Here is a 24,744-nt window from a genome sequence, read left to right as displayed (position 1 = left end):
CGGCTGTGTGCACAGGGCCTCACAGGGAGAGGAGTGGGCAGACCATGGTGCCCTCTGAAGGTGACCTCTACAAATTCCTAGTCAGTACAAGCACTGCCTTCTGGAGCCTTCCCTGTCAGCTGTTCCCCAGCAGCATGTGACTGGTGGCCATGAGTCAGCATACTCCATTCCCACAGCTGTTTCTCTCCCATGGCTGGGGGCACCCACCCAGGCTGTTTACATTATTCCATTGCCAAAGGGATTTTAACATCAATGAAATGCAGTTGTTCCAGAAGCAAGTGGCTCAGAAGGGGCTGGTGTGGAGCCTGCCCTGTGTGCTGAGCTCATTGCAAGATCAGCTGCTGTTTTCCTGACTCCATTTCTGCTCCAGAGAGAATTGTGTGTGTGTGTGTGTGTGTGTGTGTCTGTCTGTCTGTGAAAAAGACTCTGCAGAACCAGCGCAGTGTTTTCTGCCCATCTAGGTATGGTGTGTAAAGAGAAAGCTTTCACAATATATATCAAAGTATGAGAATCTAAAAATGTAGGGAGGAAGGAAAAAGTCACGCATGGGCACTTATACATCCCATCTCCCTCCCCTGTCAGTGATAAGCATTAGGCTTAAACTATCTTTGTTATTTTTTGTTAGTCTTAATACAGTACATGTTCAGTGTGGGATAATTTAGGAAAAAATAAAGACCAATATTTAAGTTACTTATCATTTTCCCAGTTAGAGAGAGCCACCTTGCAGTGTTTCCTTTTTGACCTTTTCCTCTGTGTATTTTGCATTGTTCTTCTGGTCACACAGTGGATGGAAATGCACTGGAAACTTCTTTGCACATAAATATTCAGGCAGCCTAGGGCCCACTGTCTTTCTCTTAGGGATTTTAGTGAAGTTCAGAAGAGCAAAGAAAATGAGTCTTTTTTAAAAAAGATTGAATTGTTAGAGTTCACCACCTATCTGATTTCCTCCTAGCATCCAGAAACCTTGAGTACTGCTGTTCTGAATTACAAAGAACATTTTTGTGTTCTTGGATGCTTCTTTGGAAAGACAAATGCCAATAAATGCAAATGTGAGTCACTGGGAAATTCAAAGGGAAGTGATATTTTTGTGAAAAGAAACATTCCCTCCACCAGGAAAGCATGTAGGGGCCAGGTCTAATGCCCCATTAATTGCTTTGTGCTCTCCTAACCAATTAAGACGCAAGCCAAGAGGCCTAGCAGGTAAACTAAATCAAAAAGCCATTGATGACTTTTTTTTTTCTATAGATGCCTTAGAAATACGTAACTCTCTGCTCCTGGAAAGACAGCCATTCCTGCCAATGGGAAAGACAAGAATGATTATATGATTTACTTTAATGAATGATTTCTCTGAGAAATGGACAGATTTGGTTTGGGATTGTCCACCTCATAGTTTTATTCCCAGTGGTTAACTTGCTAAACTTTGTGTTGTCCGTTGGCAATTTCCCATTGTCTCAGAATCCTGATAGGCCCCGTATGAATTCAAGCCTGCTAAGGATTGAGCTGGCTCTGAGTTGCAGTCAGGCTAACTGCACTGGGCACTGTGTTTCTTTTCTAAAGGTCAGCCAGTGGTGTGAAGCGGGGATCTTCCTCTTGGCTTCCCAAGCTGTAGACAAGTGCCAGTCTCGAGAGGGGGTTGATGTTGCCTTGAATGACATTGAGACATTCCTGAGCACAGCCAAGGAGTGCCGGTTGCTCAGCCCCAAGGAGTTTTACAACCAGTTTGAGCTGATACTCACCCCCGATGTGAAGGTAAGGTTTCTGGCTTAATTTTGATGCTGTGCTTGGAAAGAGGGGGAGGAGGAGAGGCTTTCACCTTTTGTCTACAAACATCATGCAGGACACACTGGGCAGCCTGTGAAGAGTGGGCTAGGCTATTCTTTTTTTTTTTTTTTTTTTTTTTGACAGGTAGAGTTATAGACAGTGAGAGAGAGAGAGGCAGAAAGGTCTTCTTTCCATTGGTTTACTCCCCAAATGGCCACTACGACCGGCGCTATGCCAATCCAAAGCCAGGAGCCAGGTGCTTCTTCCTGGTCTCCCATGCAGGTGCAGGGGCCCAAGCACTTGGGCCATCCTCCACTGCACTCCTGGGCCACAGCAGAGAGCTGGACTGGAAGAGGAGTAACTAAGACTAGAATCTGGTGCCCATATGGGATGCCGGTGCCGCAGGCGGAGGATTAACCAAGTGAGCCATGGTGCCGGCCCTTAGCTAGGCTATTCTTAAATAAAGCTTTTTAAAAGATTTGGTTATTTATCTGAAAGGCAGAGTGACAGGGAAGGAGGGAGAGAGATGTAGGAGGAGAGAGAGAGGAGAGAGATCAATCTCCCATTCACTGGTTCACTCCCCAAATTGTCGCAACAGCCAGACCAGGCCAAAGCTAGTAGCCAGGAACTCCCTCCAGGTCTCCCACATGGATGGCAGGGACAGAGCACTTGGGTCATCGTCCACTGCCTTCTCAGGCACACTAGCAGGAAGCTGGATTGGAAGCAGAGCAGCTGGAACTCAAATTGGCACTCCTATAGGCAACGCCAGTGTGACAAGTGGCAGCTTCATCCCCTGCTCCACAATGACAGCCCCATGGCTAAGCAGTTGTCAAGCTGAGGTCGCCTTATAAATTCCAGGCCTGAATATCCTGGTAAGTGACCGTCCCTAGTCTGAATTAAATATCACCTTCAGTCATTCATTTCTCTACAGATACTTGTGTCTCTGATACGTCATGTTCTGTGCTGAGTGCCAAGGACACAGCGATGGGCAGAAGTAGGCATGTTTCTGTCCCTCATGGAGCTTACAGTTAGAGAGGCTGCCATCAGCAAAATAATCACAACAAAATGTGACAAGCTTAGATAAGTGCCCTGGAGGGGGACCCAGGGTCCTGCTGGGCATGTGACAGAGGAATTTGACCTGGACTAAGGGAGCTCCAGGGAAGAGTCTTGCAAGCCAAGGGCTATAGAGTGAGTAGAGAAGATGGGGGAAGCTTTCTGAATGGGAGAAACAGCATGTGCAAAGCCCAAGAAGGAGGGACCCTGGTACCAAGTACAAAACCAAAAGACAGGTGGCAGAGTCTGGAGAATAAAGGAGGGATGCTTTGAGGGATGAGGCAGGGCTTTGTGGATGCTGCTGAGGAGTTTGATCTTTTTTTTTTAAAGATTTAATTTATTTATTTGAGAGGCACAGAGAGGGAAAGATAGAAAGGTCTTCTATCTGCTGGTTCTCTCCCCAAATGGCCATGATGGCCAGAACTGGGCTGATCCAAAGCCAGGAGCCAGGAGCCAGGAGCCAGGAGCTTCATCTGGGTCTCCCGGGAGTCCAAGGACTTGGGCAATCTTCCATTGCTTTCCCAGGCCATAGCAAAGAGCTAGATCAGAAGTGGAGTAGCTGGGACTTGAACTGATACCCTTATGGGATACTGGTGCCACAGGCTGAGGCTTAGTCCACTATGCCACAGCATCGGCCCCAGAGTTTGATCTTTATTCCAAGGGTAGTGGGAAACTGTTGAAGGATTGAAGTAGGGAGTAATGTGATTGCATTTGCATTTTGAGGAGAGCACTCTGCCATGAAGCCAGCAGGGTTACAGTACACCTTCTTCTGAGATCCATACCATCTTGCAATGTACCTCTATTTCAGGGGCTTCTTTACCTCTTTGGAATCATGCACAGACCCTTTAAAGAAGACAGTTCACCTAGTTTAAGGGTTCTGCCCACTCCTAGGATTAAAAGGAGTTTGACATAGGCACTGTTCATAAAGATATGTACAGGATTTAGGGAACCCAACAAAGGAATGGTGAAGCACTCTGGCACCAGCAAGAAACAAGGAGCCGCTGCCATTCCTGAGCCTGAACAGCCCAAAGGAACCTGGGAAAGGCTATAGTTGTGACTGTTAAGAGGGCTGCCAAAGGAACTGTGGCCTTGCGTAGAGAAATGCAGTTCCTGGTAGAGAAATATCTACCCCTGCTTTTCTCCTTCTCCATCTCTGATTTCTTGGTGATGCATCCCATTGGCCAAAGGCAGCTAAAAGCCCATGAAGTTATCCAGTAGAGTCATAGAGGACAGTTTCCTGGGCACAGAGCAGGACAGAGACAATGCAGTGATGGAGCAAACAGAATATTAGCATTTTATGAGTAATCTAGGGAACACCCTGCTGTCCACCCATGGACCCAGACTTTGCTCTACTATGACACAGATCATACTGCATTCTAACTGTGTATTTTTAGTGTATGTTTTGCTTATTACACTAGAAGCTCCTAAACAGCAGGGCCTTTGACTCATCCATCCTTGTGTCTGTGTGCCTTGCTTGTGCCTGGTGTCCAGTCCAGGCCTGTTGAATAGTGGGTGGGCAGGGGGCAGAGGGCAGCTTGACTCAGACCTCTCCCTTAGTGAGCGCCAGCCTCATGAGTGGCTTGATGCTGTCCCACAGGAGTGGACCAGGCCTGTGGGACTGGATTAGCTCCTGTGAGAATGGGTTGTTATCAGAGGCCTTGGCACCTCCCCTGCATCCCTCTCCCACACAGGCTCCTGCCTTGTGAGTCCACCCACCCCAAGGCCCTCACCCATGCTGAGCAGGTGCTGATATCATGCTCCTGAGTCTCCAGAACTGTGAGCTAAATACACCTCTGTATAAAGTACCCGGCCTTGGGTGCACTGTTACAGCAACACAAGATGGACTGAGGTGCTTGTGCTCTTTCCCTGAGTGCCTCCCACCAAGTTCTGGCTGTGAGAGTGACCTCAGGGTAGGGTGGGGGAGTGGACAGGCCACCTTAACCAAGCACCGGGACCCTTTCTCTTCCCTCTCCCTGCACCAGGGACAAAGAGATGGCCTGTCTCATGTGTGTGCCATTTTGCGTACACAGCATCAGTAGCTCTGGTCAAATTCCTAAGGCAGAACAGCTTCAACCCAGCTCCAACTCTGTGAACTGATCATTTAAGTGGAACAGGTCAACCAAGGAGACTCGTGGCTTCAGCTGCAGTTCTGATCAATTTCAGCAAACTCCCCTACCACATCACCCACCAGGAGTGACTAGAACTTAGTGAGAACTGCTTCTTAGAAATAGGCAGCAACATGGGGGGAAGGGAAAGCATAGAGGAGAAATAATGATAATAAAACCTATATATAAAATGGACTGTAGTATTAGCCCCCGAAGCCCATTGCTGTGGTTTAATAGTCCTCTCCAAAACTTAAGTTGAAATTTAGTTGCTTTTGTGATGGTGTTTAGAACTGGGGTCATGGGGCCAGCATTGTGGCATAAGGGGTAAAGCCGCTGCCTATGACATCTCATATGGTCACCATTTTGAGTCCCAGCTGCTCCTCTTCCAATCCAGATCCCAGCTAATGGCCTGGGGAAAACAGCAGAAGATGGCCCAAGTGTTTGGGCCCCTGTCACCCACATGGAAAACCCAGATGAAGATCCTGGCTTTGGCCTGGCCCAGCCCCAGACATTGTGGCTGTCTGGGGAGTGAACCAGCAGATGGAAGAACTCTCTCTGTCTCTCTCTCTGCTTTCTAACTCTGACTTTCAAATAAATAATTTTTTTTTTAAGAGAGAGAAAGAGAGAGGTGGGGCCATTAATTGATGATTAACTCAGGGACACCACTCCCATGGATGTATTAACGCCATTCTCAGGGCAGTGTATTAGTTATCACCAGAGTGGGTTTCTGCTAAGAGGATAAATTCAGTCCCTGTCATTCTCTTTCACTGTGTCTCACACCTGCTTCCTTGTTATGATGTAGAATGAAGGTCCTCGCCAGATTCTGGGACTTCTTTTAACTGTATACAGTGAGATGTGAGCGCCAAGAGATAAAGATGGAATTTATAATTAAAAGAGAGGCAAAACACAAAGGTTTGGAGAATATGCAGCCTCACCATAATAAAGCGTGAAGAAGTATGTTCGGAAGGAAAGTGTATGCTTAAGCGATTTGTGTGGCTAGAAGGGAGCCACGTGTTATTCATCAAGGCATTGCGACAAAGTCCCCAAAGGTATTAAGGGATATTAGAGGCTGCCCTCCCATCATCACAGGCCCAGAGCTTTAGAAGGGCAGAATGGTTTTAGGAGACAGGCCTGAGTGCCCTCCGTGGATCTCTCCTCCCTACAGTATGGCCCAAAGCCACACAACTGTGGCTCAGGTGGTCCCTGAGATGCAGCTCAGCTGGTTACTACAGACGTGCAAGCAGAAATCCTTCAGGTGGTATTAAACCTGCAGCGTAGCTGAATGCAAGAGCACTGGGGGCATGGCTACCTTTGCCCTAATATCAAAGGATGCCGTATCCAGGCTGAGCCACCACAGACAACCTCCACTAGATCCATGCACTGTGGAGCCATGGGGACAGGGCTGCCCTTAAGACCACAGAACTACCTGTATGGAGCACCAGCCCAGGGGAGCTGTTGTGTTGGTTGAGTTCAGCAAAGCTGTAGGGGCAGGGCTGCCCAAGGCTTTGGGGGCCCACCGTCCAGTGTGTCCAGGAGACAGTGCAGGAATGAAGGTTGTGGAGCTTTAAGGCTTATATTGTTTTCCTTATTGGGTTTTGGATTTACCAGGACCGGTTGCCCCTTTCATCCTGCCCTTTATTCACTTTTTGAATGAGAATGTACCACCATTGTATTTTGGAATTAGGTAACTTGTTTTGGTTTCACAGGCTCACAGCTGGAGGAAATTGTCTCAGGATGAATCACCCCTCCAGTCTCACCCACATCTAATTAACTTGAGACTCTGGACTTTTGGGTTCCTGCTAAAACAAATTAAGACATTTGGTGCTATGGGGATGGAATGAATGCATTTTGTATGTGAGAAGGACATGAGTTTTGGGGTCAGGAGAGGAACAATATGTTTTTTTTTTTTAATTCATTTTATTTATTTGAAAGAGTTACAGAGAGAGGTGGAGACAGAGAGAGGTGTCTTCCACCCGCTGGTTCACTCCCCAATTGGCTGCAATGGCCGGAGCTGAGCCAATCCGAAGCCAGGAGCTTCTTCTGGGTCTCCCATGTGGGTGCAGGGGCCCAAGCACTTCTATCTTCCAATGCTTTCCCAGGCCATAGCCGAGCGCTGGATTGGAAGAGCAGCAGGGACTAGAACTGGCGCCCATATGGGATGCCGGCACTTCAGGCCAGGGCTTTAACCCGCTGTGCCACAGTGCTGGCCCCAAATGATAAGGCTTTAATGACCCTTTTAAGACTCATATTGAAATTTAATTGCCATTTTAACAGTATTAAGAGGCAGGGCCTTGAAGAGATGATTAGGCCATGCAGCACTCCCTCATGAACAGGTTAATGCTGTTATCACTGGAGTGGGCTCCATCCTTCCTCTGTCTGTCTCGTGTGTGTACTTCCTCACCACATTATGATACACCAAGAAGGCCCTCACCAGATGCCAGCACTATGCCCTTGGCCTTCCCAGCTTCTAGAACAGTCAGAAATAAGCTTCTGTTCTTATAAATTATCCAATATCAGGTATTCTGTTATAGATGAAGAAAAAGGACTAAGACACACCCATCTTTTCTTCTTTTGGCTTATACTAAGCCTCTAGGTTGTAATATTCAAGTATCCTCTTATGTCAAGAGAGTGAGTTTCATCTATTGGGGAATACTGGCCTGAATATCAACAAAGTACTCTGTACATGTAGAAATATTCCTAGGGGCTGGCGCTATGGCATAGCAGGTAAAGTTGTTGCCTGCCATGCCGGCATCCCATACGGGTGCTGGTTGGTGTCTTGGCTGTTCCACTTCCAATCCAGCTCCCTGTTAATGGCCTGAGAAAGCAGCAGAAGAAGGCCCAAGTGCTTGGGCCCTTGCTTCCCACATGGGAGACCCTGATGAGGCTCCTGGCTCCTAGCTTTAGTCTGGCTCAGCCCTGGCCATTGTGGAGTGAACTAGTGGATGGAACATTCTCTCTCACGCTCACTTGCTCTCTCTCTCTCTCTCTCTCTCTCTGTGTGTGTGTGTGTCTCCATCTCTCTTTGTAACTGACTTTCAAATAAATCTTGGGGAAAAAAGTGCATAAAAAGCAAAAGCATCATAATATATTTTCTTATTCTGTATTAATCTATTTTTTATTATTAATACACTACCATACACTTGATAAGTTATCAAGAAAAGAGATTTATTTTGGCTCAGAGTTCTGGTCCAAGGTCAAGGGGCTGCCTCTGGTGACTGCCTTCTTACTAGTCTTGAGGTGGCACAAAGTCTGGAAATGTGCAAGAGCCCTGCCTAACTTTAATAGCAGCCCCCTGCTGGGATAGTTCATGAACTCATTAACCCATTGATCCAGGGCAGGGCCCTGATTATCTCCTAATGGGCCCACCTTGTCCTATCTCTTCATATTTTCATAATGAAGATTAAATTTCAACATGGGTTTCAGAGGGGACAAATAATAAGTTGTTTTTTTAAATGTGTCATGCCTCAGAGGCCATTAGTGAATGCAGTTAAAAGAGTATCTTATGGCCGGCGCCGCGGCTCACTAGGCTAATCCTCCGCCTAGCGGCGCCGGCACACCGGGTTCTAGTCCTGGTCGGGGCGCCGGATTCTGTCCCGGTTGCCCCTCTTCCAGGCCAGCCCTCTGCTGTGGCCAGGGAGTGCAGTGGAGGATGGCCCAGGTGCTTGGGCCCTGCAACCCATGGGAGACCAGGAAAAGCACCTGGCTCCTGGCTCCTGCCATCGGATCGGCGCGGTGCGCCGGCCGCAGCGCGCCGGCCGCGGCGGCCATTGGAGGGTGAACCAACGGCAAAGGAAGACCTTTCTCTCTGTCTCTCTCTCTCACTGTCCACTCTGCCTGTCAAAAAAAAAAAAAAAAAAAGAGTATCTTATACAGATTTTGGATAAATCAAAGTCATAAAACTTTGACATGAAAGATTTTCATAAAAGCTAGTGTGTCCCTGACTTTCCAGGCCCAAAGTACTACAGTTTTCAAGATTGTGGCTGTTCTATGCTGCTTCTGGGACTGGAGCAGGAAAGTAAGGAAGTGCTAAGAAGCTGAATAAAATAACACATCACAGTGATGAGACATAGGTGCAAAGCAAAAGAGCTTTGGATGGCCAATGCTGGAACAATTTGAATAACAAAATTAATAAAGTAGTATTGGATTATAACCTGGAATAGAAAATAGATACCCATCCATGAATCCCTGCTGGTATAAACACATACATATAAATACATAGATTATATAAATAATGGTGGAGAGGAAACTGATCCCTCATGCCGAAGAATTCTTAATTATTTCTCTAGATACCCTGATCTCAAGGTGGAAGCACAACTCCCTCTCTGCTTAAGTGTCGGCTGCATAGTGAAACATAGTGTGTAGCAAGAGGAGAGTGAAAGAGTAACTTCACAGTGGAAAAACCTAACAGCCACCACCTCGCCCGAGTGCTCAGAGTCAGCATCAGCGTCAGCAGTGATAAGCCCTGCAGATAGCGTCCACCTTGATGTGAAAGTGACACCTCTCCTTCGTGGGATCCCCCCGCCCATATACACACAACTCATGACCTCAGGGTAATCATGAGGAAAACTTGAGACGAATCCCAGTCGGGAGACAGCTGCAAATCCCTGATCAATGCTCCTCAAAACTGTTTAGGTCATCAAAACCAAGGTAAATCTGAAAAGCTACCACAGCCAGTAGACCTCAGAGGACTTGAGGACTAACTGTGATGTTTTACCCGGGAGAGGGAAAGGGAAGAGTACGTTAGGTAAAAACTTAGGAAATGTAAATAAAATACCAACTTTGATAATAATGTGTCAATATTTATTCATTAATGGTAATAAATCAATGTAAGGTATTAATAAAAGAGAAAACTAGTGTGAGGTGTATGGGAACTCTTTTGTACTTAGCAGTTTTGCATAGATCTACATTAAAAAATAAAATTTACTAAAAAAAAGCTGGTAGTCTGTGTCCAAAGATTGAGTCTGTTACGTTGAAGACATAGTGGCTATCAAAACCACATCAGTAATTAATCACGGTTCTTACAGCAGCGCCCCCGTCACTGTCACTGTCACTGTCAGAGCTCTCACAGGGCGTGCTCCCAGCGCATGGCCATCATGCCACTCTGTGCTGCTGTCTTGATTGTTCTCCCTCATTCACTCTCGCCACCCCTGCCAGAGAATGAAGCAATCTCAGTGGCAAACAGCAAGATTCAACCCTTCGGATATTCACCGGTGCCCAGTCTGCACCAGGCACCCAATGCTGTATTCTGGGAATACAGAAATGCAAGTCACCATCCTTGCCATCGTATGCTGGCAGTTCAGTGGGAAACAAGTGCCTTCCCAGTCAATGCTTCCAGGTCTGAGAGCAGATAGGAAGGAAGAGACAATGGGGAACACAGAGGAGGCAGTGGTCAGCTCAGCCTGGAAGGCTGGGATATTTCACCTGGGAGGAAATGCCTAGATAAGTCTGGAAGATGCAGCAGTTTTACAGGGAAACAGTGTGGAGGGAGGGAACCTCAGCAGAAGGAACAGAAGATGTGAAGGCAATGAGGCTAGAGACAGAGGCACACCCGGGGAACAGCTGGAAGACAGGGGTGGATACTGTCGAGAGTGAGATCCAAGGGAAACCAGCCCCAGGACAGTGGGGAAACCAACCCTGAAGGGCTTTTGGAACAGGGGAGTTATAAGATCAGGCATACATTTTAAAAAGATACTTTTGATCATGGTATGTAGACTAGATTTCCAGCTGAAAAGAGGAAGGGGCAGGCGTTATGGCACAGAAGGAAGCTGCCTCTTGGATGGCCCACATTCCATATCGCAGTGTCTGGGGTCAACTCTCAACTCTGCTTCCAATCCAGCTTCCTGCTAATGTACACCCTGGGAGGCAGCGGGTGATGGCTCAAATACTTGGGTTCCTGTTACTCATGTGGAAGGCCTGGATGCAGTTCTGGCTTCTGGCTTTGATCTGGCTCAGCCGTGACTGTTGCTGGCATTTGGAGAGTGAACCAGCAGATGGGGGATCAGTTCATCTCTCTCTCCTTTCTCTCTCTCTCTCTGCCTTTCAAATAAATAAATTTTTTAAAAAGGAAAATATGGTAACCCTAACCCTAACCCTAACCCTTGCATGAACTTCCCCCTTATCTGAGCTTAGGAATTTAGGGCTGCTTCTGGCTGTTCTGCCACTCCCAGCATTCACTCTGAGATCTGAGGGAAGAAATGTGAGAGTCCAACTTTTGAGTCATTGATCTCTCACCAAGGCTGTCCACGTTACACCACAAATGCAATGGTCACTCCTTCAATCAAGTTTCTCGATCTTTGCATCAATTTGTGCCCTTGTCTCAGCTTCATAGAGTGTCTCATGGGGCCTGGAGGGCAAAGTGGTAGTTGCAATGACCAAATCTTAACCATCCCTATAGAGTAGAAACCGACATTGCCCTCATGCTGACAGAGGGAATTTGGTTTGTTTTGGGAGCTGGCCCCCTAGCTGTGTTATCAGAACCTCAGTCCACTGTACAGCTGAGCTTCTGAGCAGGGTGCATTCTCAGAAGAGACCCTTTAAACAGGGACCTGAGGTTAGTGTGGACTAGAGGCCAGCAAACTGCAGGCTTGTGGGCCAGATTGGCTGCCACCTGCTTTTGTTATGGAAGTTTTAAGGGAACACAGCCACACTCATTGTTTAAAAAATCTATGGCTGCGTTTATGCTATAATAGCAGCATTTGGTAGTCGCAGCAGAGACCAGATGAACTGTAAAGCCCCAAATATTTACCACTTGGTCCTTTAAAGAAGTTTGATCTAGACCAGCACTGTCCAATAGAAATATAAGTCAAATATATGTATTTTGAGATTTTCCAGTGGTCACATTTTAAAAGGTGAAAAAAAGTAAAATCAATTTAATAGCATCTTTTAAAAAGATTTATTTATTGGAAAGGCACAGTGACAAAGAGAAAGGGAGAGAGAGGGAGCCAGAGAGCCCTTCCATTCACTAGTTTACTTCCCAAATGTCTGCAACAGCCAGGGCTGGGCCATGCCAAAGCCAGGAGCCTGGAACTTCATCTGGGTCTCCCAAATGGGTGGCAGGAGCCCAAATCCTTGGGCCATCTTCCACTGCCTTCCCACTTCCCAGGCTCATTAACAAGGAGCTGGATTGGAAGCGGAGCAGCCAGGACTGGATCTGGCACTCTGGCATGGGATGCTGGCATTGCAGGAGAGGCATAATCTGCTGTGCCACAATGCTGGCCCCCGATTTTGATAGTTTTATTAAGCCTATTCCAAAATACTATTTTATGTACAATCAATATAAACAATGCTTAATGAAGTATTTTACATCCTCTTCACAGGTCTTCAGAATCCAGTGTGGGTTTTACATTTACAGCACATTTCAGTCCAGAGTAGCTGCATCGCAGGCGCCCATTGGCCATGCGTGGCTGGTGGTTGCTGTATTGGACGGTGCAGGTCTGGCCTCTGAGATCCTGCAGAGTCAGAGCAGCCCTGGCGAGGAGCCTCCGGAGGCCCTCAGGCTGTAGGGGAATGGTTGATCCACAGCTGACACAGCTGACATTCCTGGGCAGTGGAAGCCCCAGTTGCTCCAAGTTCTGCCTCGGGGCTTTGTGCTTTCCCTCACTCAGAAGACGGACTAGCCTAAAAAAGACAAGTTTACTTTTCTGGTTGCAAACTGTGCCAGACTCCGTGGGTGTGTGCTGAGCCTGCACTTTGAGAATGAGTCATCCTTCGAGTAACACTGCTTGGTTTGTAGGGGTTCAGCTCTTCTGATGCTGGGTCCCTCCTCTGGTGGTTAGAATCATCCAGGAGAGACCTGTCCGAGTTGGCTTGACAAAGAAAGGGCTGCCCACTTCCACTGACCCACCACAGCTGGAGTGATATCTGCTGGAAGCAAGACCAGAAGGAGCGTATTTAGCTGCACACAGGCCTTGGCAGAACTCAGAGACTTCCAGGTCTTGTTCTTTGTTTCCTGAGCCTCGTCATTGCGCACACAGTCAGCCAAGGCAGCGTCTGTGAGCTCTGTTTTTTCCCCTGGCATTGCTGCAGCTCTTATTTTCCTACTTACATAGCAAGAGGGATCACACAGATTAAAATTCAAATGTGTATCCTTGCCATTGCTAGTGCTTCACGGGCCTCTCGATCCTGCCCCCGACTGCAGCCACCTGCTTTCCTGAGAACAGTGAAACTCTTCTCCAACAGGCTCCTTATTTGGGAGAAGCTTTTTTTTATTTTGAAGCTCTCCCGCTTTGTACAGCAGCCCTCCTACTGCCCTTCATCTGTGGCCAGTGGCAGCTTTTCCTACCACAAATGCACATGGCTTAGTGAGCATTTATCCATTTGACGAATGATTCCAGAGCTCTGCCCTATGGCAGGCAGCATTCCAGACACTGGAGATCCTGTAGTGCAAAGGATACGGTCCTGGCTCTCAAAGGTCTCACGTGGGAGACATGGGTCATAGCATAATTGTGACACGTGACAAGATAGGCAACGACTTGCACCGCGATGCCCTGGGGGAGGCTCACCTGAGCGAGGCAGGTGTGGTGGGGGAGGAGGGGAAGATGGGAGCCAGGGAATGCTTCGTGTTCTCAGGCTTAGCGAGGAGAGACCTCTTCATCATGATCTGCTTTTGTTCCTGCAGGCCAAAGCCCAGCGAGTCCTGCAGAAGCTGGCCGACGTGCAGGAAGTCTTTCACAAGAGGCAAGTGAGTCTGATGAAACTGGCAGCCAAGCAGACTCGCCCCGTGCAGCCTGTGGCCCCCCATCCCGAGTCCTCCCCGAAATGGGTGTCACCAAAAACCAGCCAGCCCTCCGCACTGGGTAGGTCATTTAGGAGGAGGAATCTCTGTGGCTTTCATAAGTACCTGTGAGGGTGGAGATTGGGAAGCGTTGTTTTTTTGACAGATATTATTGAAAACAAACTACAGCTATGTCATGGTGCAGACACTAAAGACAAACACTGAGATGACAGTAGGTACCCAGTTAATAGTAACAATATATTTCTCTAAGGAAAAACAATCATGTTGTTTCAGTCTTTATGACTTTTTAACTTTGTCTTATTATAATGACTGGGACTTCAGTCCAATGTCAAATAGAGCAGGTAAACGCAGATAGCCTTGTCTTTTGTCAATACTGGGGAAAGAGTTCATGTTTCACCTTGAAGTATGATGTTAGCGGTAAGTTTTTCACAGATGCCTTCTATCAGCTTAAGGACATCCTCTTCTATTCCTAGTGTGTCTGAGAGTTTTTATCATGAATGATGGTCGAATTCTTCAAGTGCTCTCTCGTTGGTGCATATACTGAGATGTTCATATGTTTCCTCCTCACACACATAATCTGTTGTTACTGTGCAGTGATTTATTTTCAAATGTTAAAACAACTGTAAGGGCAGGCCTTTGGCACAGTGGTTAAGTACTGCATCCCATATCAGAGTTCCTCTGTTCAAATCCTGGCTCTGCTTCAGACTCTAGCTTCCTGCTGATGCACACCTTGGGAGGCAGCAGGTGATGGCTCAAGTACTTGGGTCCCTATTACCCACATGGGAGACCCACTGAGGTCTGGGTTCCTGGTTCCCAGCCTCAGCCTGGCCCAACACTAGCTGTTCTGGGCCTTTTGGGGAATGAATCCGTTTTTTTCATAATATACATTTTCCATGAACTTTTCGAAATACCCTCATATTAGCCCTTTTATAATTATGAAATGTCCTTCCCTCATTTTCCTTTTAAATGTGTTTTGTCTGATACTAATATAGCAGCCATTTCAGCTTTTCCAGCTTTCTTTTGAGATACATTTATTTCTTTGAATGACAGAGCAAGAGAGAGAAAGGGAGATGAGACGAGACAGAGAGAGCTACAATTTTATTTGTCTCCCATCCAAGTACTAACCAGGTCCAACCCTGCTTAGCTTCCAAGATCAGACGAGACCGGGCACATTCAGGGTGGTATGGCCGTAGACTACAGCTTTATTTATTATCTATCTGTGTCATGTGTTTTTTAATTCCTCTTTTCCTCCTTTCCTGCCCTCGTTTGGATTAGCAAATACTTTTTGGTACTTTTTTAAAATTTGTCTGTTGACTTCTTAGCATACCTGTTTGCATTATTTCCCCCTAGATATTTCTCCAGAGATTTCTCTAGTCTCCTTTGACTTAGTATTATATGCTTCATATAAACTGTGAAGGGTCTTCAAAACACTCATGGAAAATGAATATTACTAAAACATTATACACAGATCTCAATTTTTTTAAGGATTCATTTTCTTTATTTGAAAGGCAGAGAGAAGGAGAGAAAGGCAGAAAGAGAAAGAGATCTTCCATCTACTAATTTACTCCCCAGATGGCCACAATGGCCAGGATTGGCCCAAGCTGAAGCCAGGAACCTGGAACTCTATCCAGGTTTCCATGTGGATGGCAGAGGCCCAACTAACTACCTGAGCCATTTTCTGGTACTTTGCCAGGGGCATTAGCAGGGAGCTTCATTGCAAGTGGAACAGCTGGGACTCAAACCCACTCCAATATAGAATGCTAGCATTGCAGGTGGCAGCTTAACCTGCTTGCCACAGTGCCAGATTCAGGTTTCAAATATTTTTGCAACAATATAAATTTATCTTTTAAATCTGCTTTTCCTTTTTATTCAATTTTATTTGAAAGACAGATGGAGAGAGGCAGGAACTCAAGTACTTAAGCCACACTGTGCCGCCTTCCAAGGATGTTCGTTAGCAGGAAGCTGGATCAGAAGTAGAGAAGCCAGGACTTGAACTGGGCACTCTGTTACGGGACATGGACGTCCTAGGCAGTGTCTTGGCTGTTGCTGCAAATGCCCACTCTTTACATACATTTTTCAATGAACTTTTTGGAGTATCCTGTATAGGAAATAATACAGCAGTATAGTTCCATATGCCTCCATACACATCCTCTGTACTTTCCCCTCTTATTCCCATTTCCAGTATTCTTTATCCTGTATTAGAGACTGGATTATTATCTTGTGTCATTTTTCTTTAGGATAAAGAACTTCAGTTATCACTTTTTGTTGGGAGGCCTGTTGGCAACAAATTCTAATTTTTGTTTATCTGAAAATTATGGTGTCTTTTAGTAATTCTCTATTTAGTACAATTTACAGTCCCTGTCTCCCATCTTATATTCCATTTTTAGAAATAATCCTTGGTGATAGTTTAATGTACTTATTTTCTGAAATTTGCTATGCAAGCACATATACAATACATATATATACATGAACACCCAGGCACACTTATGCACACATACTTCAGACAAACACACGTGGAAATGCCCTTCTTGGATGGTTAGAAATAGGACTTGATTCTCCTGGCCTCTTATCTTTCCTCAAACTAAACCATGTTCACTTCTATGACTTGGTCTCTTTCATTGTTTCAAGGCACATATGTTTGTTACAAGTAAATAAAGCAAGAATGATGGAGATTGATTTTTTTCAAACACAAGATTTTTTTTTTTTTTTTGACAGGCAGAGCGGACAGTGAGAGAGAGAGAGACAGAGAGAAAGGTCTTCCTTTGCCGTTGGCTCACCCTCCAATGGCCGCCGCGGCCGGCGCGCTGCGGCCGGCGCACCGCGCTGATCCGATGGCAGGAGCCAGGAGCCAGGTGCTTTTCCTGGTCTCCCATGGGGTGCAGGGCCCAAGCACCTGGGCCATCCTCCACTGCACTCCCTGGCCACAGCAGAGGGCTGGCCTGGAAGAGGGGCAACCGGGACAGAATCCGGCGCCCCGACCGGGACTAGAACCCGGTGTGCCGGCGCTGCTAGGCGGAGGATTAGCCTAGTGAGCCGCGGCGCCGGCTCAAACACAAGATTTCATAATGGATAATGCCCCTTCCCAACAGAACTTCACCATGTCTGAACAGGTTGTTGTTGACCTTGGTCAGTCAACTAGCTCATTTTATGGAACAAACACACACACTTGTTTTCCAGGGCACCAACAGGTTTCAAACATGTTTGTCTGATTCCTTAGTAACTGAGTCTGTGCCAAGATAAGCAGTGACATTTCACAGTATGAGGAAAGTGAATAGAGGAGCTTAGAGATGAGATCTAGGATCTCACACGGAGTCTAGTTAAGCAGGTGCCTTGGATACAACACTTAATGTCTCTGAAGTTCATAAGAAATGTAAGACAAAAGTCTTTAATGACATGTGGCCATAATAATAGCTAAAACCTGTAGAGCACTTACCATGATCTACATAATTTAGGCCTATGAATTCACTAAACCCCATAATGACTCTAGGCTTTCTCGTGAGTCCCCACCTCACCAATGGACATAGAAATTACTCTGAGCACCTGTGTCTCCCTCAGACGCTGGCAGGATGGCTTCTGCAGCCTGCCTTTAACTACTTCACCGTGAGGGCTATGGGTAAGGGCTTCTCAGTCATGAGTGTCACCGATTAAGCTCATGCATTTCTAGTATGGAATTATTAACTCCTGGGGTCACTCATTTTACAGCGCTCTCTCAGAGAATAGGGAGCCCAAAGGATTGTCTGTGATTGTAAAGTAGCTTCAGTGGTCACATAACCTAGGGTAGCAAACAGTGTACTTGACTGCAGATTTCAACATCTGTGAAAAACCTCTAGGAAGCGCAGGTTGCTTCCAGTGGCTCACGGAATCTGAGGGTGGGGAAGGAGGCCTCTGGAGGCCAGATTGTCAACCTCCACCTCAGGTAATAACCAGGGTGATATCCTGGAGGGGTTAGGTGGGTGGATGGCATTTTGGTCGTAGGACCAAGAAATGCACAAATCCTGCCTTGAGTTAATCGTATGTATCCTGTGAGTTTTCCAAGGGAGTTGTATACACAAGGATTATGATGGTCATGTGACAAAAAAGAATTCAGATAACCCCTTGTGATCTTCCTTGGGGCGGTCAGCAGCAATACTGGGTAAAACTGATAAAGTGGGTTAGGAAGCTTCCAGGCCTACTCTGGGCTTCTCCCCAAGTCCCAGTCTTAGTACCCAGGGGCCAGGAAGCCCGACCAGGTGTCTGAGGACCCTGTGGGAAGGAGAGAATGGGGGCAGAGTGACTGACAGAACAGAGCAAGAGCAAGACAGCCCATTTCCTTGACTCAGCCAACTGATTGGAAGGTCATCTGATGTGCTAATAAAAATGCTCTGTCAATTCTGGAATCCAGTCGTCATGTAATCAGACCAGCAGCTACTCCTTCTGCCTAGAGCATCCCCTCATGGAGTCATAGTACAGTGTTGTTTATGTGTAAAAAGAGAGAAAAAGAGCATTTTCAAGAGGACTACAGGAATATACAAAGTGTGTTTAAATAGTAAGATTTTAGTATTTTTCAAATTTTCTATAATAAGTACAAATTATTTTTGCAAAGTAAAGATATATTCAGTGAAATGAAGTACCTAGAATTTAGTTTTCTATTCCAAGAACAATGTCAAGTGCAGTATCATAGAGTATAAATGATGCATTCTAATTCAGCAATGGGCAAGAGAATCCATGAAGTTTGTAATAGGGGATACTGCATGAAGAAAGTGGCTTTTTAACTGGGCTTTAAAACTAGGAATGATGGAAACTCTCTCATTTCTACCATGCTATGTTAGCCTATTTGTTGTAGTTTGATAGTTTATGTGATATTGAATGTAACTTTTGTTTCTTAACTCAATGGTCAAAGACTGTTGTCTATATCTCTCCATCACTCTGAATCCATTTACTAACTAGGAAATCACTATGCTGCATTAATTAACCCTTGCTAGCCAGCTGCATCAACATAGCCTAGAAATGTGCCCATGTCAGGAGAAGTGCTCTGAATAACTTAGGTCAAAGAACTGAATTAATGGCAGATTTTTTTTGTTCATCTAGCTCCTCCCCAGAGAACATCTGAGGAACTTCATACAGAGGCAAATTTGAATTCACTGGATAAGGATGCTGATCGGACTAAATTGGGAGTCAAGGTAAAGATCACCTTTCTATTACTGAAAGAAATCTCTGACATGAGGGAAGATTGCCTTCCTAATTATCAATAAATCAACAAATCATGTTCCCCTCATCAGTTCCAGAAGATGTGCCCATAAAGGCACGTGGCACAGACTGTTGCTCATAAGAGCTGAGCTGAGTAGGATGCCTTTTTTTTCTTCTTTCTTAACTGAAACTAGAAATAAAGACTATTTGGTCATCTATATAATTGTTTTATTACAATTCCTGGTACAGACAGTTCTATTGAGGGGGGAAGGAACTTCATTCATTCCTATAACCTGATTTTGCATTTAAAATTGGTGGAGGGTGCTAAAACTGTATAGGGCTATATAAACATACACATACTGTGCAAATGCATGAGTAACTGTGAACTCTGACTAAGCTCTGTGGATTACACAATGGTAATTTCTTAGTCTTGATATTATACTATAGTTGTATAAGATGTTAACATTGGAGAAGGTTGGAGAAAATGAACAAGGAACTTCCTTGTCCATTTCTTTGCAACTTCATACATTTATTTTACAATAAAAATTAAAGTTCAAAAACGTAAGCTTTGGAATCAGAAAGACCTGAGTTTAAAAAGCATGACCGCTGTAAATTTCAGTTTCTCATCTGTCAAATAAGAACAATAGCAGCTACCTCTTGAAACGGTTTTGACATCATATGAAATTGCCAAAAATGTGCAATTGTAAAGTAACGTTCTCTTTAGAAACCCAAGTAAAATGGATTGTGATTTGGGAGTGAATAAAGGCCTGAAACACGGTGGGCCCCTCCCTTTGTTGCCCTTGTTCTCTGGGAGCCTGTGGCCCTCCGGCCACCTACTCTGCTTTCCTGCCTGTGTGCTTGCTGCGTGGGGCTAGCTCCTGGCCTGCTCTCAGCTTGTTATGGACTCAACTTAGCATCCAGACTTTTCTTTCTCCCCTAAATAAAGCCCTAACTCTTCTGTACATTCCTCTCAATGAATAAAAAGCTTTAAAACGTAAAAAAAAAAAAAAAATGGATTGTGAATATGTCACTGCATAGCAACCCCAGGAGTTCCCTCTCCCCTGGCTCACAGAAAGCCAAGTACCCAGTTGGCTGAATGGTTCTGAAATCAGTAGCCTTTGGGCTCAAATGAACTTCAGCAACAGTTGGGTTCCATCTTCAATCCCCGAAGCATCTGAATGTGGGGCCTCCGGGAACTTCACAGGCCACTGAGGAGTGTGGCAGACAGCAAGTCTGAGGCTCTTCTTCCAGGGGGCACAAATGGTGTGGGAACTAGAGTTCCCAGCAGGCTTTTCTTGGAGAGAAGTAGTACTCCAATGCCAGCTTGCTTGGTGACTGTATTCTGGGCCATCAGGGTGTTGCCATTCATTGCTGTTTCTGAATCCCTCATGGTTGGAGAAGTTGTATTATCATGTGTTTCTGTTTTGTTTTATGTTGTTTGCTTTTTATCCTTGGTGTCCTTTCGGAAGGTCAGTTGATGATATAAGTGTGGCTTTATATGCGATCTCTGTATTTTTTTAAATAAGATTTATTTGAAAGGCAGTTATGGAGAGGCAGAGACAGAGAAAGAGAGATAGAGATGAGAGAGAGAGAGAGAGAGAGAGAGAGAGAGAGAGAGGTCTGCTGGTTCACTCCCCAAATGGCTGCAATGGCAGGAGCTGGGCCAATGAATCCAAGAGCCTGGAGCTTCTTCCAGGTCTCCCACGTGGGTGCAGGGGCCCAAGGACTTGGGATATCGTCTGCTGCTTTCTCAGGCACATTAGAACGGAGGTGGATTGGAAGTGGAGCGAGCAGCTGGGACGTGAACCAGTGCCCATATAGGATGCTGGCACTGCAGGTGGTGGCTTTACCCACTATGCCACAGTGCTGGCCCCTGTCATGTATTTGTTTTTAAAAAAGATTTATTACTTATGTGAAAGGCAGAGAGAGAGAGAGAGAAAGAGATCTTCCATCTACTGGTTCACTCCCCAAATAGCCACAACAGCTGAAGCCAGGAGTCATAAATTCCATCTGGGTCTCCCAGATGGTTGGCAGAGGAGCAAGCACTTGGGCCATCACCGGCTGCCTCCCCAAGCACATTAGCAGGAAGCTGGATGAGAAGTGGAGTCGCTAGGCGCTCTGGAATGGGATGCCAGCGTCTCAAGCAGAGGCTGTGCCACAGTGCCAGCCCATACCATGTCTTCTTGAGTAAGGAAACAGTGTGAAATCTCACACTATCTTGAGCAGCCATTTAAAAAAGAAAAGAGTAGTATTTTGAAATGCAGGAGCATAATGAGTCATCATTAGACTTGACACTCATAAAGTTCAGGAATCACAAAAGGACAGTAACAGAGTTCGACTGTTGTCACCTTCAAAGTGACTATCACGTTCTATTCCCCACCCAGCTTTCTAAGAAGACATCATCTCTGAAGGTGAGGACTGTGTCTTGTGCAGTAAAGCTCAGATCTGGTCCCTGAACTCGTGTGCCTTCTGTTACCTATGATGTAATCTGAAGCCACTTCATGTCCCTGTGACACACTTGGCCCATCTTCAGGCAACAGCATATTTCTGACCTGCACATTTTAGAAAGATTCCAGGAGAGTTTGAAGCACTCGAGGATTTATGTGACTCTAAACTAGAGTTAGTTATTTCAATAAATGTGACAACAAATATAAAATTCTATTGTTTGTTGTAAAAGAGAGAGAGCCAATAATGCAGGAGTAGGGGTGGGAATAGAATCAGGGGCCTGTTGTCATGGAAGCTGTTGAGTGGCATCCAAGAGGCTCTGACCAAGCGGTTGGTTTCGTTCTTCTGCTGGGCTGTTGTTTCATTCAGACTCTGAGCCTTCCTGCTAAGATGCTCTCTCCCTCTGTGTTTAGGCAGATCACCAAGAGTGTGGGTACTGAGGAAGTGCATGTTAAAATCGTCTTTCTGGGCTTCCTTTTTTTTTTTTTTTCCTTTCCTGTTGCCTGTGTGTATATTTAATGAAGGACTTCTCCCACATAGCACATATTTGTAGAGTCAAGGTGGAGGAGGAAGCCAGGTAGAAGTAGAGACTGGTCAAACTTTTGCTTCTTTAGACCAAGGCTATGAGAAGAAATGTAGGCAGAATTCACAGTCATGAACGTCATGGGTAGGAAGAAAGTGGATTTCACAAACTCCTCAAATCCTAGACTTAGAAATTAACTTAGAACCAGTAAGTGCAATTAATATCTCATCAGTTGGTTAGTATAACCAGGGAAATCATTATTCTAAAATAGATAAGAAAACTAGGAAGAGAAAGGTAGTTTGAAGACAAAGTTTTAAATTTATGTTTGTAGAGAGGACCAGGTTGTTGACTAACATAAAGAAGGATCTTTGCTGCTTGTTTTGTGGCCACTGCCAGGACTCATGACCAGGCTGGTTAGAGGATGTCTCTGACTGGCCGGCGCCATGGCTCACTTGGCTAATCCTCCGCCTGCGGCACCGGCACCCCAGATTCTAGTCCCAGTTGGGGCGCCGGGTACTAGTCCCGGTTGCACCTCTTCCAGTCCAGCTCTCTGCTGTGGCCCGGGAGGGCAGCGGAGGATGGCCCAAGTGCTTGGGCCCCTGCACCCGCATGGGAGACCAGGAGGAAGTACACAGCTCCTGGCTTCAGATCGTGGCCATTAGGGGAGTGAACCAGTGGAAGGAAGACCTTTCTCTCTGTCTTTCTCACTGTCTAACTCTGCCTGGAAAAAAAAAAAAAAAAAAGAGGATGTCTCTGACTGAGGGTGACAGTTCTGATGTTCTTTTGCCTGGAACCCAAAGATGAAATGAAGTCATGGCCAGTGTGATAGAATGAATCACGACATTGTGACAAATGCCACCCTTTGCCCTCAAGAAGAGGCAGCCAACAATCGCTGTCAGAATCACCGACACTTCCTGTATCTAAAATCACGGCATGGTGTGATCATCATCAGAGAAATCATTGCTAGAAAGGGGCGATCCCTCTTCTCTGGAGGGTATTCCTTGCTGCGCCAGCTCTAGGAACTTGACAGCAACGGGGCAGTAGACTGTCCCCAGGGCCTTCTGGTAATGGAGCTGCCCTGTGCTCAGCTTGCTGTCTGGGAAAGCCCGGCAATGGGAGAGATACACAGTGGTTTGTTGGCAGGGGCCGTGAGGCTATTTCCTGTTCCTCACGTCACCAGCTGGAAGCTGAGAGCGTGACTCACAGGAGCTGCCTGTCCGGGCTGCTCACATCACAGCTCCTTTGGAAGGGAAGTCTGATGAGAATTTCCTTTTCCCAGATGTGACCCACAGGTAACAGGAAGAGCTACCAGTGCTGCTCTGCATCGACGGAAGTCATTTAAAGTGGCAGAGGCCTTTTCAGCTTCTGAGCAAACAGAATCCCCAATAGAAACTTTTTATAAGAAAAGCAGGGTCTGGAAGGGACTTGAGAGGTGAGGGGAGTGTTGTGCCATGTGCTGGATGAGTCTGATCCGGCCTCCGGTCCTCGGTGCCTCGGGAAGCTGGTGCTTCCTCTGCTTTACCAGCAGTGCTGGGAGACCCAGAGAAGCTGAGTCTCCCCAGGAGTCGTCCAGTTAACGAAAGCTGGAGCTAGAATCGGAAACTCACAGATGGCTATTCCAGCAGTATACTTCTCTGCCTATCTACCTATCTCGTTAATCTGCTTACTTAATCCCTACCCCCTAAATGTCCTCCTCTGCAAAATGGGGATAAATAATAACAGTTTCCCCAAAAAATGAGAGAGATGTGGGAGCACCTAGCAAGATACCATGCATGATACTACTACAGTTTTAATGATTTGTAACTATTTTAAAATTTACTCTAAAGAGAGAAGTTGAACACCTTTTCTTTTGATTATTGTGGATAGCTCTTGCCTATTTTCCTGCTGAACTATGGTCATTTTAACTTTTTATTTGTTGAACTTGTTATTTAGTATAGCTATTATGTCTCTGTACTGTAAATTTGAAATGTTATCTTAAAAATAAATAAAACAGTTGAAAACATTTTTACAAATGCCTTCCACATAGCTGGTCAGTGAATTTGAGTTCCTCATTGGATCCTATGTTTATGGGCAGAATGTCCTATGTAAAAGATGGAAAGAAGTCAAAGGAAGGTCAGTTTCAGGACTTGCATGGAATTCCCGATAGCCAACATGTACCTTTTTGCCAAATGATACAGATCAGGGGCCAAATTCAATTCCTTTTCTTCTTACTGCTTTGAATCTGCAAAGTTTTCATTTATGTTTCCTGTTTATCAGCCAAAGAACTATATGAAATATATGGAAAACATTTCCTTTATCAAAGCCTATCTTTGACGCTATTTGAAGTCTGTTCAGTGTCAGGGTGAGTAGGAAAGTCAGGGACTTTACTAGATTCTTGGGGCCCAAACCAAGCTCTCTGAGGACTTTCTAGAATAAAGATTCTGAGTTTCCTATGTGCTGCCATCCTGAGAAATTTATTAGATAATGTAGATTTCTAGGCTCCATCCTGACAAATTCCATTTAAGGAGGTTGGGGTGGGGTACAGGAATCTGAATTTGTAACTTGCACATTTGATGACAAGAATGTGGGTGGTACAAAGAACACTCTTGGTTATAGTGTCCCAGAGGCTACATTCATAAGCCAGGAAGACTTAGGATAAAGGAGAACTCATTAAGTTAGACCTGGATCTTTTAGGTTAATAGAAAAAGTAAAAGTTAGGAGAGTGAGATGGTGTTTCTGTTAAGCTGCAAGAATGAATTTTTGCTGAGGGAGCTGAATGAGAAAAAAGGGAATAGCATTAAGATCATTGTTAGCCTTGATATTTGACTGAAATATTTGATGGGTCCCATTTGGCTGGAGGATACACACACACACACACACACACAACACATACTACAAACATTTGATGCTGGTTGGTTGGTTACTTTTATATATTTGTTTAGAATTTGGTAACTTTTGTAATTTATTTTTATTTTATT

The 24,744-nt window shown here is 45.6% G+C and overlaps 1 protein-coding gene across 2 annotated transcripts in view; it reads left to right on the top strand.

Moving 5' to 3' along the window:
• The window catches only part of MCF2L2 (MCF.2 cell line derived transforming sequence-like 2), a 258,331-nt gene that overhangs the window by 136,833 nt on the left and 96,754 nt on the right, over positions 1–24,744 (top strand). For both annotated transcript variants that reach the window (XM_070072393.2, XM_089332001.1), the window contains exons 12-14: positions 1,558–1,749; positions 13,537–13,714; positions 18,721–18,812. In XM_070072393.2, the coding sequence (XP_069928494.2) occupies positions 1,558–1,749; positions 13,537–13,714; positions 18,721–18,812 (462 nt within the window). The remainder of the gene's footprint in view (positions 1–1,557; positions 1,750–13,536; positions 13,715–18,720; positions 18,813–24,744) is intronic.

The sequence above is a fragment of the Oryctolagus cuniculus genome, chromosome 4 (assembly GCF_051225735.1).
Source record: "Oryctolagus cuniculus isolate XC-2025 breed Fujian yellow rabbit chromosome 4, ASM5122573v1, whole genome shotgun sequence".
In the NCBI taxonomy this organism is placed as follows: Eukaryota; Metazoa; Chordata; class Mammalia; order Lagomorpha; family Leporidae; genus Oryctolagus; species Oryctolagus cuniculus.
The sequence above is the reverse complement of the archived record's forward strand: the minus strand, read 5'-3'. Positions and strand labels throughout refer to the sequence as shown.